We start from the raw sequence: 17,371 nt of genomic DNA, 5'->3' as shown, positions 1-17,371 counted from the left end.
CAACGGCACCACCAGAAGAAACTAAGGCAAAAAAAACCTATATGTAGAATATTCAGAGATGAAATACTTCATTACGACTTTAGCAATGCCGTTATACTAGTCGGGCGATGCTTTTTTCGTTCATCGCGCACTCTCAGGCAAGCTTATGAATTTCGTATTAAAATAGATGATGAGATGAAAAAAGAAAGCAATAATATTGAACACGACACTGACAAAAATCTAACGGCAACAGAAACATATAGGAAAAATTGAAAAACGGCACTTGCGTTTATTGCATACACCGATCGAGCATACTGACACTCTACGCCTGATGTAACAATGCTGTTCCTGTTGCTGCTGCTGCGCGTGGAATATATCATTAGTATGCGCGCGCGCACTACTTTTCACTCGTTCTATCTTGCTCGGATTGGATTTCCCTTTTGGATTTTTCAGTGTGTGCTCAAAAGATAAATCTCATTATTCAGCGGGGGAAAACGCGGAGAAGTTGCTATATTTTATCAATTTTCGAAATACGGATCACGCGTACGGTATAGAATGGGAACACACAGAGAAAATATGCGAGTAAGAGTGACGGTATCACTCGATTCACACATATTTAATAGAAGATAAGCTCGGTTTGGCTTGATTTCTGTACAGAAACAGAGAGAGATATAGAAAGTCGAGGTGTAAGTGTTTTGGAGATGTGTTGATTGAAAATTGGAGGAACCCGACGACAAAATGCAGTGAACGCTGTTTCTTTTGGTTTTTTTCGACTTACACCTGCCAGTACTCTCTAAATTTCTTATACACACAGTTTGTTTGTATAAAGGTATAAAACGACTATGATGATGGGGTTTTCTCTTCTTTTCGTATTCGGCTATGCCAATGCTTCCTTTGATTAATTGTGAGTTTGAGCCACTACTTTTGACTCGATTTTCTCTTGTTCATAGCCTGTCTGCCTGCTTGCGACCGCAGCTCATATAAACTTTTTAAACTAAGCAAATAAAAAGATAAACATGACATACATTTTTCATTTTGATGTTCGATGCTCGTAACGTAACGTGTACCGATGCCGCATCACAGGCGGTTATAATTTTTCATCGTCGAGAAGAGAACGACGAAAGGAAAAGAGAAAAAAAAAACATTTAAATAACCGAAGTAGAAACAAAAATTTCATATATCATGTACAAATTAAACGATCCAAAATATACTCAAAGGAAAAAAAATACTCGAAAAGCATTCGGTTGTATGATGTTTGAAATCACTGTGATAGTACCTCATTCAAAATTGAAACAAAACATATATACAGACCAATTTTTTTGCTTGCTTTCTCCTGTAGCATATTTATTCTCCTGTTTAATCGATCCTGCGTTTGTTTATGTAGTGTCCTGCTTTTTTTAAAATTGAAATATCTGCTGCTCACTCGTCACCTCTTTGTTGTGTCAATGTTTCGCATAACCAATAGTTGCAATGAAGGGAAACATCGATCGCGCTTGAGTATATATACTCAATATATTGATTCAAAGCTATTTGGAGCGGAGAACGCATAGATCATATATAGTTTAGACTATCAATCATCTGCCGAACAAATTCCAGCAGCATCGAATTGTTTCTTTTTCTTTGAATAATATCCCCATTCAATAGTTATGAGTGTTGTTGAAAATTTGGCATTTACATTTAAAAAGTCCACACGTTCAAGCCTCGAATAACATTCTACTTGTATGTAGGTTCTAACTGACTGGGTATGAGTGTGTATGTGCGTGAGACATGAAATTTTCTACGAAACCGGAACACACAGCAGGTGGGATTGTTTTCGCGAATAAAAATCATTTTGAAATGGCGGCGAAAATAAACTCTCTTCAATGTATGTGTTTATACCCGGTTATTTTCCGAAACATTCCAATTCACACTTTTCTGGCTCTAAGTTAAACAAAAAGACTGTGAAAAAACCACACCGTTCGTAAATTGTGAAAAATGTAATAAAATTCATAGTCAGACAAGATGAAAAAAAAAAAATATTGTATGCTGAAATTGAGCTGCGTTGGGATGCGCTCGATCTCTGTTTCCATGTCGGTCAGCGCAGTCGATCCAACCGTTCTTTGACTTTGAATATTCATTTAATTTCTAAGATGCGCTACTCAAAACAAATCATGACGAACATTATTAATGTTACATTAAAACGGACGTGTCCATTTACATATACTGAAAATTATTTATAAGCTTTTGCTGCATCGATTCCATGACTTTTCAATGGCAAAGGAACGCAGCAAAAGATGCGCTACTCATGGCGCCATCTAGGTTTCCCATACATTTCTGTAATCAGTCACAGAGTGTACCTGCTGCACTAATCTGTTCAATGGAAATAGCTGTCCAGAAAATTCTCTAAACTAGGTTTGCACTTGTCACCGGCTATGTATTGACTCTATGAGAACGCTGTGGCGCCACTTTCTACGTTAGGGATCCTTCAATAATCTGAACTGCTCTGTTGGAATTTATGTTATAAATTAAGTTGCATGTTGAATATGAATTTGTGTGTGTAAGCATTAAGCAATTTATGACTTTTACTTGGCCAACTTGTCATTTCCTTGAAAATATTTGCTAAAATGTTGGTTTAAGCTATCAATTGCAACACCACACATGCTTTGCACTGTTTCGAAGTCAATGCGACAAGTCATCGATATGCTAAAGGCATCATTGCGGTTAGAATAGGAGCAACAATATGGTCTTGAGATGTTTAATGGGGAAGTTTCCTTATTATTTTACAACTCAATAAATTAATGAATAAAGAAAACCAAAAGTCGCTACTGAAGGAATTGAACTACGCATTTGTATTGTAAGGGAGAATTCACACATTTGCGTCCTTCTTTGATGCACGTCTCAAACGAAATTTAGAACAATAATTAAATCAAATTGTATCCTTTTTCAACTTGAGTCATTAATGTTGTGTGACTTAACTTTAAAGAAACATTGAAATTCGAAAGCATATCGAATGCGAGCACAAATGCAATTTCCATCAAATTTCGAAATAAATCTTTTCCATGAACACACTGCACAGCAATTAAGACTCAAGGATGTTTAAGACGCAAATTCCGTCACTTTACACCCAAATGATGATGTGTGCATTGGATGCATATCGACAATGTTTCGATGTTGCACCCTATATATGCAACAAAGTCGCAATTACCTATACTAGTTTGCTTCCTGTAATCGGAAAATATATTCTATTCGGCAATATATTGCCTGAATTGACTCCGTGTGTAAGTGAGAGAGAGAATGAGAGAAAAGGCGAGTGAACGTTGACGTTCGTTCGGCGATTGTGCTGTGGATATGTCGCTAAATATAAATATCGTAGAGAGTTCGGGTGTGTATGTTCGACTACGAACACGGTTCGCAACGCGACGGGACACACAGATACAACGATCGGAAAATAGTCGAATACATTGTCACTGCGAGAGAGAGAGAGAGAGAGAGAGAGAGAGAGTCAGGCAAGTTGGGACAGTGATTGTGTCTTAGTTAGTATGAGGAGGTATGCCGCATACGTATGATGATTTTCCCATATATCTATAAAATCGCATCATATACACACAGTTATGGTGATGCTTTCCACTTGCTCTCTTTCTCTCTATCAGGCATTCTACAGAGAGATCTAACCATGTCGTTGTGTCCGCATGGATTTGCATAAGTGTTGGGCTGTATGAAACTATATCTGTATGTTGTTTGATGTAGTAATTCGAAAATTAAATGAATTTTCTTTGCGCCTTTCAATGCTCAAATACAACATAGTTTTAGTTTCAGAGGGAAAAAAACGAAAGAAAATTACGAGGCAGACATGGGCAACGGCCGTTGTGGCAGTTGCTGCTAACTAGAATACTGTTGCGTGTGCGAACGATTGTGAAAAGCGGAAAATATCGAGAGAAAAAGTAAATTCAAAAAAGGTTCGGTGGCTCCGTTGTATACAGGGCCATGCCTGCATTGAGCAGTTTACCTATGAATGTGTATAAACACAGAACGTCATTCGATAGATTTGCTTCTGACTCTCTCTCTCACTTACTAGCTGCCTTTTCTACGTATTTACGAAATCGGCAGTGCTGATTAGCTTTGCTAGTGCTTTCTGCCTGATTTCAATTGTATGTATTTTCGGTGGTTCATCATACGATTTTTCATGAGTTTTTCTTCTTCGTCGTTGTCGTTATCGTTATTCTTTTCGATTATTTCACTTCGGTTTGTTTGTTTGCCTGTTTCATTTTGTCATCTCGTTCGCTCCTACGCTCCCTTGCTGCTACTGTTGTTCAGTCTCTCTCTCTCTCTTTCTCTCTTCCACGTTCTTGGTTCTCTTCCGCGCGCTTCGTTCGCCTTTCCGTCCCAAACATCGCCAGTAAATGATTGTACGAAAAAGTTTTTTTTTGCAAAACCTTTAGTGTTCGATTCGGTGTGTTTGTGTGTGCGACGCGCATATGTGTGCCCATCGGATTTTCCTTTTTCACACACAAAGTGTCTCTTTTTCAGTGTCTGTTGTACATTTCGTTGGTGCATTCATAACAATTTACACAATAAAAAAAGATTTCTTCTTTTTTTTTGTATTTGACTACACATTTACTTTTTAATATCAAAAGCATACACAATATTATTATATAAACCAGCCTTTTGCTCATTGCATTTTTTGTATAGTGTACATACAGTGTTTGAAATCGTCTTTATTTTATTTATTTCGTTAATTATAAGAAGAGAAACGACAGAAAAGAAGAAGCGAAAGAAAAAACGCGCAGTGCGAATGTCGTTGAAGAAGGAAAATGAACAAACGTAACGCGATTGAAAATGAATAAGAAGAAGCAGACGGATAATTACAAAAAAGACTTTCCTATTCTTCAATTTTCTTCGGTTCACGACGGCCATGGGAAAAGTGTACTTTTGTCAGGATAATCACCGTGTGAGTGATAGTGTGTGTAAGCAATAATTATTTATATTCTCAAGTTTTGATTGAGATCGCAATTGGAGATTTATCGCATATCGGTTTAGAGAGAGAGATAAAGCTTGGATACGCTGCAAGTTGGCAAATAAATTTTTTTCTCTTCTATTCTTCTTACCTCAATGTTCAACCATAAAATCAAAACGTTGACGTTGAAATGAACAAAAAAGCTTGGTGGAAAAGTGAATTAAATAACGAACGACCATAACATAACAATAATGAAATAGTTCAGTGGAAAATATTGATGCGATTTTGATCGAGGTCAACATCAGAAGGAAGATTAATGCATGCGTGTGCGAATGTGTGTGTGTATTTGTGTGTAGAGATTTCGATCTCACTCTCCTATGTACCTATGCATTTCCGAAATTCATCAACATTACCTGAATGTGGACATGCTTTGATTGAGCGCGCCCCCCCCCATCCCATTTTCCACATGAAATGGTGCATCACTTGCTCCAAATTGCTGTTTAAATACAGATATTTGGCAAATTTCGCATATCATTCGACATGATTGTTAGCATTGAACGATGCAAAAGATCGATTGAACAGTGTGCCTGTTTGCGTTTGCTCATTTATTAAATGCAGCATCAATTGCAGTGTCAGTGTGCGAAACAGCATATGCTTACCATTCGGTGGTATCAATTGGATAAGCAGGTTTGATTGGATGGAAGAAAACAGGAGCCATCAAATGAAGGAATCAACATCATTGTTTTCAAATTGCAGTCAAATGAATACAATTTGATAGGAAAAAGAGACGAAAAAAAGTTCGTTTATAGCTTGAAATGAGTGAACAACAATGACATTCGATTCGAAATCTGCACACATTTTCGATTACGGCGATGTCACATTCGCATTTAACGCCTTTCACAGTCGTATTCCCAATATTTTCAATGTGTAACATTTCAAACTGCACACAAATCGTGTGTATTCCTCATACGATAACTAGAGATATCGCGCGTCGTTGTCTGATGTTATATTTCATCTATGTGAGTCTTAATATAGGATTTGCGCTGAGAGAAAATCTCATGAGTGCTGAGCGTTGAGCGTGTTTGTATCTAATTCTCTACGTATGAGCATGAATAAAAATTTTCCTCTGTTTGATGTATAAAATTTAGACTGAGCAGCGAATGTGTTGTTATATCGATGTGTTTGTATATTTCATTCAATTTTCTTAGTTTTTGTTCTTTTTTTTCCTTCATTTCGTTTGGTCGGGTGTCCAAAATTTTCAAACGGTCTTACACATAATGCCGATCGAGCTCACGCTATAGAGGAAAAACTATATATTTATGTTTCGGTATAGACAAGATACATACAACCATGAGAATAACAACAACAACAACAACAACAAAAGCAAATCATGCAAAACTCGATGCTGCTTCTGCTATAAAGCTGTTCTCATTAAAACATACACACAAACCAACAAACAAACACATACGAGGAATATTTCATTACATAATTTTCACATTCGATAGCTTTGGCGAATCCGTTCCTTCAGTTTAGACTTGCTGACTTTTTTTCGTTACATCCTCTATTTTGATTTGATTTGATTGCATTTGACATTACAAATATCTTCTTTATTTTTTTCTTCTCTGCCTTTCGTGTCTTAGGCTCTTGACTAACAAGAGCTTTTGTTTAGGTTTGATTCAAATGAGCATTCAAATGAGACGCATGTCGTCTCCTGTGAGGTTTAACATCGATACATAACAGTTTCATAGAGCGTTAGCCAATCAGTGCAAGTGTTTTGAGAGAACAAACCAAGATCACATTCTGTCAATTCTGCTGTCGTGAATTCATTGGTAAAATTCGAATGATGTGTCAAAATTTGGTTGCAATCAAAATTTTCTTTTATGCAAGTGAAAACGATTTCGAATTTTAGTGGCCATTTTTAAGTGCAGTTTTTTAGAATTGTGTATGAGTTTTTTTTGTGTATTGGACATTAGGAAAAAAAATTGTATACAATTAGAATTCATGTTTCGTAATACTTAGCTAATAGTTTTTATTTTTGTATAAAAAATTTGCAGATCGAGTGGCGTCAGCAGCACATCAACGCTCGGAGGACCAGCATATCCAAAAAGTGGGATGTATGATTTAAAATAAAGACAACGACTTTTCAATTTAAATAAGAAATCTGTGATCACAAACACACACACATACATACACACGCACCAGAATAAAGTCAGTGATTTATCTTGCAAAGCAATAGAGGAGAAACAAGCACCCAACAGTGAATTGAATTGTATTTAGCAAAAAGCTTTAACTTCGTTTGAACTACCAAAATTTTAAATCTTATGCACCCGATATTTTGAATACGTTACGAGTATGTTCATGCCGAGATACGCCAATTAGTTGAATATTGTGATCATGGAAGCGCTGATTTTGCTCCTTTACGACAAATTAACTTGATTTGTACGTTTATACTTTCTATCTTCGTAAATTGATTCTTCCAACATTTCGAAAATTTAATAAAAGTGAAATTGTAACAAATACATATGCCAGTAAAATAAATAAATATTAACTAATTTACAAAGGAAAAAAAACACCCGAATGGTAGGAGATTTAAAATTAAAATTACTAAAACAGTTTGATTGGCATAATCGAAACAACAAAGTAATAAGTGGATGTGTGTAAATTTAAGTGCAAGCAAAAAGAGAAAAAGAGAGACATTTCCTTGCTTGACCAAGCGAAAAGGTAAGATCGAAATGGTAGCCAGCATCAGGTGTGCTGTATAAACGTAGCTGAAAAGAGTTTGTGATCATCTTCTACGTACATCGAAAACGGCAACCAAATCCAGCCAGCCAGTCAGCCAACCAACAAACAAAAACAGAAAATACCAACGACCGAAACAAAGCCCATTGCAAGCAATTCAGACGACCTCGAAAATAACTACTAGCCGCAAATCATATTTATTCAATCTAAAAACGACGACCACGACGACCACGACGACCATCACCACAACGACGACGAAAAAACGAGATACACTCCGTGGTAAAACCCAAAAAATTTGTTCGCGACGTCGATATGTTTATTCCAGGCTCGTTGCAGAGTTGCATGATCGAAACGGATGTATCATCGTATCTGCAAACTCCATCCTCAGGACAGGTGCTTGTGCTCTTCTGCTATCAGACCAGCTGAAATCCATATCATATGTAATTAACATATGTCATTAACATAATGATGTTGTACGTGTACGTGTATATGTTCCCTCCTTCTACTTATCTTTACACTTTATGTCACAAAAATTTGACTTTTTTATTTTCCTATCGTACGAACAAAACGAAACGAAAAAAATTGTTAATCAATGTTTTTTCTTTTATTTTATTGATGTCGTTTATGTTGTTCTGTGTCAAATATTTCAATGTTTTCAATCAGAATTCTCTTTCTCTCTATCCCTCTCTCTATCTTTGTATTTGTTTCTCTGAATCTGGCTTAACATTCTATTTGGTTTCGGTTACGATTCTCATTTTTTCTTCGTCGGTGACAATTTTTTTTCATTTCTATCCACTTTTTTCCATTTTATTTTTCTTCAATTTTTTGTTTCTAATTTCGTGGAAAAAAGAAAATCGGTCACTTATTGAAATTGACAGTGGACGCGTTTATATCTTCTTTGTTCACAATTTGAACAACACTTACTTTGTCTACCTTGATTTTGTTTTTTTTTCTTTTTAATTTCCATTCAAAATATATGTTTCTCTTCTTTTCTATCAAATCAAACACGCACCTACACATTTATTGATGTCAGAATTGATGTTTTGATGTGGTTTTCTGTACTTAACTTTACTAAAGATAACTATTTACATATTTTTCTATATAATAACACCTGCTTCAAATTATACTTTCAATAATCGATTTTGCGTTTGAAATGATCTATTAACCCTCTAATGCATTAATTTTTCCCAGGACTGGGAGTACTGGTACTTGATTGATTTTTGGCCATGGATAATCCTTCATGATTAAGTCAGGAAATGCGATTGACATAAATCAGAGAACAATCAAATCCATTGTTTAAAAGTGTCAAAAATGTGTCTAATTTGAAGTTCGAATAATTTATTTTGTCAAATTTTTGTTTTTGCACACATTTTTGTTTATAACTTTTTTTTTACATAGACAAATATTGCCAAAGACAAAAATAAAGAGAAAACATTGACGAATAAAAATTTCCTTTGAAGCAATGTGATCCGATGTACGGTTTATGTTCTACAGTCGTACAAATGTTTCCCGTCTAGAGGCGATTGTATGCATTATAGGGTTAAATGTGAATGGCACTCTTCGAAATCATTTTACACATACTGTACCATATTGATGGAAATCGAACAAATTATTAGTAGATATTGAAGAAGCTATAAAACGAAGAAAACGTTATTTTCATTGAGATTATTTACGAAAAGAAATAAAGAAAAAATATTCGGTAAAGTAATTAGTCTTGAATCCATCATTATGACAATGCTTTGTTTCTTTTTAAATGTCATTAGAGCACAAAAGAACTTGATACAACTGAACCGGACTGAACTTTAAGGGTTTCTGATGCATACATATAACTAGTTAACCAATGTCTTTGGGAAAAAAATGTACCAATTGTTAAAGCGTAAGGCGTGAATATTGAACGAAGAAAATCAGTTTAAAACTTTAAATACGATCGTAAGGTTCAGTGTGTGATCTAATGCTTCGTGCAATGTTCTGTATTCACTTCAACAATTTTCATGACTTGCAAATGTTTGTTGTTCTCCAGATTATCGAACGACTGAATTTATTATAAACTTTTGGGATTTGATAATGTTTCGTGGGGTGTGTGTGTATGGATGGAAACGCAAACATTTGATGCTGTATTGCATGCTTCCGGTGTTTTTCTTAAATCAAATGAACACAATCAGAAGCGAGGAAATGAACGAATAAAATGAATCTTTCCTGGCATCGATTGGGACATTTGTTATATGTGTTGTTTTTCTGTTGCTTTTTTGCCCCCGCTTGCCGATCCGTTTTTTTCTTTAGCATTTTGTCTAATTTTGCATTCCACGAATCAATGTGTCATCCCAGTGAGAACACAAAATAATGCAATTTCTCTTCTTTCTCTCCTTCTTCTTCTTCTTTTTTTGAATTTCACAACAAAAAAATCTCTTTTTACCTCGTTTTCCAAACGAAAAATCACATATATTAAACCAAATCAATCGAATTTCCAAAAATCGAAATTTTTGATTGCTACCGAAAATCATCTCCGTTTTTGGATGAAACGGGGGCCTCGAATATTCTGTTTTCATATTTTGCGGCCGATAATATGATCTGGATAGGACGAGTTTCACCCATTCATCGAAGCACTTTTGCCGTTCGTCAAATCATTCTCATACACATGGTTCAATCTTCAAGCGGCCAAACGAAAATTTTACAAAAAACATGAAAAACGAATGTCACTCGAAGAAGAGAAAAATTGTAAAGATGAACTTCAGGTAAGTTTTGGTTTTTTATTTCTTTGGTGTGGAATGGTGGAGGATCAACACTTGAATTGGAATAAAACTTTGAATTGAATGCATGCTGTTATCCGGCATTTAGAATGAGAAAGCGGAGGTGAAACAGAAATGGGCTTCGCGACTGCTGGGCAAGCTGCGGAAAGACATAACGCAGGAATGTAGGGAAGACTTTGTACTGAGTATTACAGGAAAACGTCAGTCGATATGTGTCTTATCAAATCCAGATCAAAAAGGCAAAATGAGGCGCATCGATTGTTTACGGCAAGCCGATAAGGTAAGCGCAAACATTCCGATCTAAGTTCGCAGATCAATTTTTATAGTTCAATCAAATAAGTTCGTGTTTTTTTCATTTATTTCGTTTTCTATCCAAACACACACACACACCCATACTCACAGGTTTGGCGTCTCGATCTTGTTATGGTGATATTATTTAAGGCAATACCTTTAGAAAGTACGGATGGCGAACGCTTGGAAAAGAATCCTGAATGTTTGCATCCCAGTTTATGTGTTAATCCGTATCATATAAATGTGTCGGTGCGCGAGCTCGATTTGTATTTAGCCAACTTTATCAATGCTTGTGATTCAATCAGTCCGCCACTTTATGGCACAAATAACAATAACAACAACAATGATAACAATAATCGCACAGAAAATGATCGAAAGCGCAAAGGTGAGACTCAAATATGTTCGTCCATCTAATAGTTTAATCGATTTTCTAAATAAATATTTTGCATTTTTTTTCTCCTCCAAAGGAGGAAACCACAATCCATACAATGGTGTTGTTTGCAACGATACTATTTTAGCCACTGGAGTGTTTTCTTCTAGAGAGCTGTGGAAACTTTCAAGAGGTTAGACACTTTAGACACTCAATGCAACCGTGTTTTTTTCCTTTTCAGAACAAAATTTATTCAATTGAAATGTCCCAAGCGCGACTCCACACTTAGCTTCTAAATGTGACCAAACCTTGGTAAGTGTGAGCATTCGTTTTGCGAATAAGCGACAAAGAGAATGGAAACAAGTGCGCGTGTGGTAGTGAGCAGCCTGATGCGATGCTTCTCAATGTAGCGACAAATACACGCGCACTTGTTTTCACTCTCTTTATTGCTTGTTCGCACGACGAATGCTCACACTTACCAAGGTGTCACATTTAGAAGCTAAGTGTGGAGTCGCGCTTGGGGTGTATGAGCCAAAATTAAGCAAGAAATTTGTCCATCACCAATCATTAATATGAAATTCGCATTTATGAAATAGCTTCGATCTTAGACGAATCAGGTGATAGCGCTGGCCTCGTGGGCGCAGGTGAATCGACAATAAAATTAGAAAGCTCAAGCGGTAGCTCAGTGAGTGGTGCCGCTGCGATTGCTGCATACTATTGTAATAGTTACCCATTAACAACGAGTTCGCCGGGACTTGTAACAGCTGTTTCCACAGCTGATCGAAACAGTTCAATGCTTGTTTCGGGCACATACAGTAAGTGTTCGTTAATAAACACATTGCAGCAAACCCCATGCAAATTTGAAATTCATTTTTATTTTCCCAGTTGATCCGCGCACAATGCACATGTCGACAGGTTTGTAGTTTGATACAATTAGGCTGAGTCCAAATGCTCGGCCACAAATTTTATGGCCGGCCAGAAAAATTCAAATCCGTCTTTCGGCGTATGTAGGTGGGTTTGTTATGTCAGGTTATTTAATTCTCGGCTATTGCAAGCCACTGGACCCAAATCCACCAATAGTTTGAGGCATTTGTCGCTGTATGACAATTTTCATTTTCTGGCCGGCCATAAAATTTGTGGCCGAGCATTTGGACTCAGCCTTAACAGATAAATGCGGAAATAAAATGATCATTCCTTTTTGTCGACAGGATCGCCTTTGTTACGTGATACGAAATCAGAATCATGTTCATCTCCTTCGGATGATGCAGGTGTGATAAATAATTCGTCAGCGGGAAGCTTTTCAGTGATTTTTCGTCCAGGTGAAACACCGATCAGCAGCGGAATTACACCAACATCCGACCACGACACAATGTCTTCGCATCGATATTCAACACATACTGCTTCACGATTGAGTGGCGTTCACTCGAGACCGGAAGAAGGTACTTGAAAAATTATTGACCACTAGTTAGCCGTCTATTTTGGCACATTTTGACTGGATTTTTGTACGTACTGTGATTGGAATTCCACTCGATTTCAATCAACTTTGAACAAATTCAATCAAGTTTAGTAGGCCGGTTTAGTCAGCCAAATGTATTAACTATGACTGACTAGTGATTGAAATATAGTCAAAATGTCCCAAATTAATGAACTGTTGTAATCACTGGTCACTCATAAAATATAAGGAGAAAAATGAAATCTAGTCACCATCTAGGTCATCAAAATCAAATTTTTTTTTCACAAGAGTCTGTTGAGTTTTACTTGAAAATTATTTTATATTTTTTTTAATTTTAATTATGTGTCCATTTCGTTTATCACGTCACAGTTCTTATCCAAACCAGTACACAAACACTCAGCCCAAGTACTGGTGTATTGTATCAGCACAGTCCATCGGATGCATCGGATTATCATACGTCACAAAATGATAACAAGTCTCAGGTGCAGCAGCAGTCTGCACAAATTTCAGCTGAACCGATACAACTACAGCGGTGAGTGTGCAATTCGTGGTGAATTTATGTAAATTATATTGTCGCTGTGTATACCACCAGACAAACACACCATCAACATCAAAGTCATGGAGCAGGAACGCCTGGTCACATTGATGCAAAATATCAGGATAATGTCAACGGTCATGACACGCTCACCGATTTCGTAACATTTGTTTGCCAAGAAACTGACAACAGTCCACAAAGCTCGCAGGTACTTTTTCACCTAAATTCCTTTCGATTTTTCCGCATCGATTCAATCTATTTCACTGTTCGCTTCGAAAATCTTCATAGCCTCAATGTATCGCACGATCGGCAAGTCCGAAATCACACTATTCACAGTACAGTTCAATGCTGCCACCACCACCGCTGCCACCAATGGCTCGGCCGGTCGCCATAATTCGATCAACAGGGGACTTGTCAATTATTAACTCACCGCCGACATCGATAACGCCACCAACCGTAAACAATATGAGTTCACCGCATCAATCGGAGCATATGAGCGAAACAAACGAGCTGGGCAGTGGTTCACCGCCAATGAGCCCGCATAATTCACATCAACAACAGCAACTACACTATAAATTGTAATTTATCTTGATCGAATCCCATGATCCCATCGCGACACTAGAGAAGCTAAATTGCTTTTTTAATTTTTGTTTCAGTGCTGTTGCAGGTGGAAGAGAGTACTCATTCAATCCATTTCATAGTACATCGAGCCAGGTATATGTATATATATATCAATTACGTTCAATTAGTTTCATCATCAACTCATGCTATTGAAATATTTGCCATTTGCTTGAGATTAGACAAGGAAAAATGAATCGAATAATTCGATTTATGTTCTTTCAGTTGTTCAGTTACTCCAGCTCGTTGACGAATATGTCGGGTGTAATAAGTCCAACGAATTTAAGCTTATACTCAACGCCGATAACGGCTGCTCCACGCACAACTGCCCGAACGCGATGGAACACGTCAGTGATTTTGGAAGAGGATTTTAATATGGTGGCCCAGCATCCGTCGACAATGTCGAATTCCAATTCCGATGCAAATTCAATTATTCTAATGGAAGAAGGTATGGTTTATCGTTCAACACTATATAAAAATCCATTCGAAGAATTTACAACTGGTATTGTGAAATCTTGAACGTGTGCATTCTCCATCTTGTTTTCTGTCAAAATTGTTGACTTGTTCCGTTTCAAATTACAGATCGATACTTTGCACAACAAAACAGTACAACTCGGCATGATCAAAATCAGCATCAGCATTCGCAACAGCAACACAATCAATCACAACTTGATCTTGAATAGCGTCAGTCGTACCGCGCAATCGTAGCCAATTCATTTGTGGGAAACTGAGATGAATCGTCGATCGATTTAATCCACCCTAAAACCATCCAAGCTACTGTTGCGTTTGCCGATAGAGAGCAAAACAGAGAAGAAGACGGATCGAGTTAGTTTATTTTGTCAATATGATACACGAGGCCAAACAAAAAACCTTGTCAATGATCTCAGTCCAATGATACAAAACCAACAAAAACACGACGCTTTTTCATGCTGACACAACAATGACACATAGAATAAGTGATTCGTAGTTGTCATGAGTGATTGAAAGAGAAAAGGAAACTGTATAGAGTAGGATTAAACAGAGTTAAACAAATTTGCCGAATGGGATAAGATGGGAAGGAAAATTAAACATGAACAAAACAGAGATCCAACAAAACCAAACCACAGTTCAGTTGATTTCGTTATAAATGACTCCATGTGATTTGTTACATTTTGGATTTTTTATGTTCTGAAAATCGATTTGAAGAAAGCATAAAAATGCGCCGAATGTTGTGCGCACGAACTCAATTCTTATTGTGGTATACTTTTTCAGGGGATAAAAATACATCAGGTGCGCACAATGAAAATTAAGTCACACATACACACAAATACGCCCCAATAAGAATGTAAGATGAGTTACCTCGAGGTCAAACCATTCGAGAGGACGATAATCGATAAATGGAGAATTAAATATTAAAAAACCAATGCCGTTACTGAAATACTATTTTTTGACTCGTATTGGCATGTTGATTATCTCGTTTAGGTGTTTTTAATCGTTCGGCCAATTCGCTTGCATCGGTCGTTGCCAAACATACGGAACATTTTGCAGTTTCCAATCATTCATTTCTGGTTTTGTGTCGTGCTACCTAACGATATAGAGTCACACATAGAAACAAATTTTTCGCTGTTGAAACTTTTTTGTACATAGTTAGACATTAGAATTGTATTTAAATTAAATTTTAAAAAAACGAACAAACAAAAATCACCAGTGTGTGAATGTCAAGGCACAAGTGTTACGATGTTTTTCTTTTTCTTCTTTCTGTTTGATAATGGTATGTTTGATTTTTTGTTTTAAGAAATGAAACAGATAACCAAAAATTCTCAATTAGATTGAGAAACAATTGAATAAAATTAGTCGTGATGTGATAAAAAAAAGAAGAAGAAGAAGAAGAAGAAAAAAAACCGGCAAAAATTGCCCATTTATTGAAAATCAAAAGCCAAACTAAACAATGAATGATGATGAAAACAGAAATGATCAAAATATGGTGCAAAACAGTGTTAAAATGTTCAACATTCGACTGCAGACGTAATTTTTACAATGGCACAATTTATATAGCTCTTTGCTTTAGGTTTATATATAAATATATAATCCCATCCTTTGCCAGGTCAAAAAATGAAACACTCAAAGCAACCAAAAATGAATGAATGATAATCTTGCTATGTTCCTGTTGATGGCTTTAGTCGAATCTATATCGAAACAAATAATAATAATCCATTCATATTCATTGCGGATGAAATACAAAACAACAACTAATAATCAAAGCGCTTTTAAATATAAACCAAAACAAACAAACAAACAAACACACACACACATCTATATATATTTAATTTAGGAGAATCATTAACGAGATGAGAAGAAGATTTAGTGCTTAAAAACCATATGCAATAACTAGAGAGTAGGACTGTTGAATCATATTTATATTCGAAAAAAGAAACAGAAGAAAAAAAAATCATACAGACATCTAGGTCATTCATGTACATTTGAAGGTCATCAACAATAAGCGAAAAGTGCCTAGAGCCGATATGAAAAAAAAAACTCTTCAGAAGTATTTAAAAGTGAAGGAAAAAACGAAACAACAACACAAATCGAATGAACGATTTTCCAAGCCTCAGATTTGAATTTCTCTGCGATTCGAAAATAAAATAAATGCGGATCAAAAGCAAATTCGTGATGCCATTTGTGAATATATTTTTCTGATGTACCGGTTTCATGCTGTTAAAGCATTTGTATTTTGTTCATTTTCAAAAACAAACAAAAACTCCGTTGATCAGAATGTGCCTTTCTGGTGAATCGGTGTTAACTTATTATTAGGCGAATAAATCGCCTTACGAATTTGTCTCATAGAGCGCTCAGTTTTATTGAATGATCCAATTTTTGATCGATGCCTCATGGACTTGTAAGCATGAAGGAAGCTTTCTTCGTGGAAAAAATGGAACAATTTCCATATTTCAAACGAGTAGAGTCGTCCTTTAAATCAGACAACATGAAATTCTTTATTTTGGATAAATCTTCTCATTCGATTTGCCATACATAAACTAAATCGGAAAATATTCTACTTGTGAAATCGAATGAGAGAAAAAAAAATGCCCAATGATTTTACAAGGGACTAAAAGCACAAGGGACAATGAATTGTTGCAAATATGCATTGGCACATTCGATTTCCATGTAAAATGAACTCCGTAATTGAATTTAGAAGAAAAAAAAATATCAGCCGATGATATAAGAATTTAATTTGACGGGTCGAATTTCCAGTTAATGCTCATACGACTGAGCACTGCGTAGTGCATGTATTAATTACAATGCGCGCGATAGCAACAAGCAAGAAGAAGAAAAAAAACACGCATAGAGTAGCTTTAGACCATTTATTAAATGATAATAATTATAATCAACAAGACAAATACAAAAACAATTTTTTTAAAAAAAACCTACGATTACTTCCAATAATGTGTGCTAAAAAACAACAGAAGGAGATGTAAAAAAAAATACTGAAGATGAGTGAAAATGTTTAGTTGGAAAGTGTCAGGTGTGTCGGTGCGAATGCGACTTGTCTTCCTCAAGTGTCCCCCAAGATGAAGAACAATAATCTTTTGCTAGCAACTTACACTCACTAGATTTGCAACGTTTAGTTTATAGATAAAAACAAAAGAAATCAAATAATAAAGAAAATTGTGTAAATTTCAGCAAGTTCAGCGGAGGGGATAAGATATTCAGTACTTAAAATCAGATG

The 17,371-nt window shown here is 36.1% G+C and overlaps 1 protein-coding gene across 11 annotated transcripts; it reads left to right on the top strand.

Annotated features, from left to right (window-relative positions):
• Positions 1-4,194: 4,194 nt before the first annotated feature.
• Positions 4,195-17,110, top strand: LOC129577598 (nuclear factor 1 X-type). Of its 11 annotated transcripts, none has more exons than XM_055464963.1 (16): positions 4,419-4,906; positions 6,553-6,741; positions 6,967-8,044; positions 10,228-10,383; positions 10,487-10,678; positions 10,801-11,074; positions 11,157-11,252; positions 11,656-11,874; positions 11,945-11,974; positions 12,268-12,498; positions 12,882-13,044; positions 13,105-13,255; positions 13,336-13,625; positions 13,704-13,761; positions 13,891-14,113; positions 14,248-17,110. In XM_055464963.1, the coding sequence occupies exons 3-16, from the start codon at positions 7,964-7,966 to the stop codon at positions 14,346-14,348; spliced, it is 2,265 nt and encodes a 754-aa protein (XP_055320938.1). In that variant the 5' UTR covers positions 4,419-4,906; positions 6,553-6,741; positions 6,967-7,963; the 3' UTR covers positions 14,349-17,110. The 11 variants fall into 11 exon arrangements, with proteins under 11 accessions (XP_055320937.1, XP_055320941.1, XP_055320938.1 ...); XM_055464965.1 differs by having other exon boundaries at positions 4,419-4,922; positions 11,208-11,252; XM_055464961.1 differs by having other exon boundaries at positions 4,419-4,922.
• The last annotated feature ends 261 nt before the right edge of the window (positions 17,111-17,371 follow it).

The sequence above is a fragment of the Sitodiplosis mosellana genome, unplaced genomic scaffold, assembly GCF_009176505.1.
Source record: "Sitodiplosis mosellana isolate CC-2019 unplaced genomic scaffold, AAFC_SMos_1.0 Smas_scaffold_6197, whole genome shotgun sequence".
Classification (NCBI taxonomy): Eukaryota; Metazoa; Arthropoda; class Insecta; order Diptera; family Cecidomyiidae; genus Sitodiplosis; species Sitodiplosis mosellana.
The sequence above is the reverse complement of the archived record's forward strand: the minus strand, read 5'-3'. Positions and strand labels throughout refer to the sequence as shown.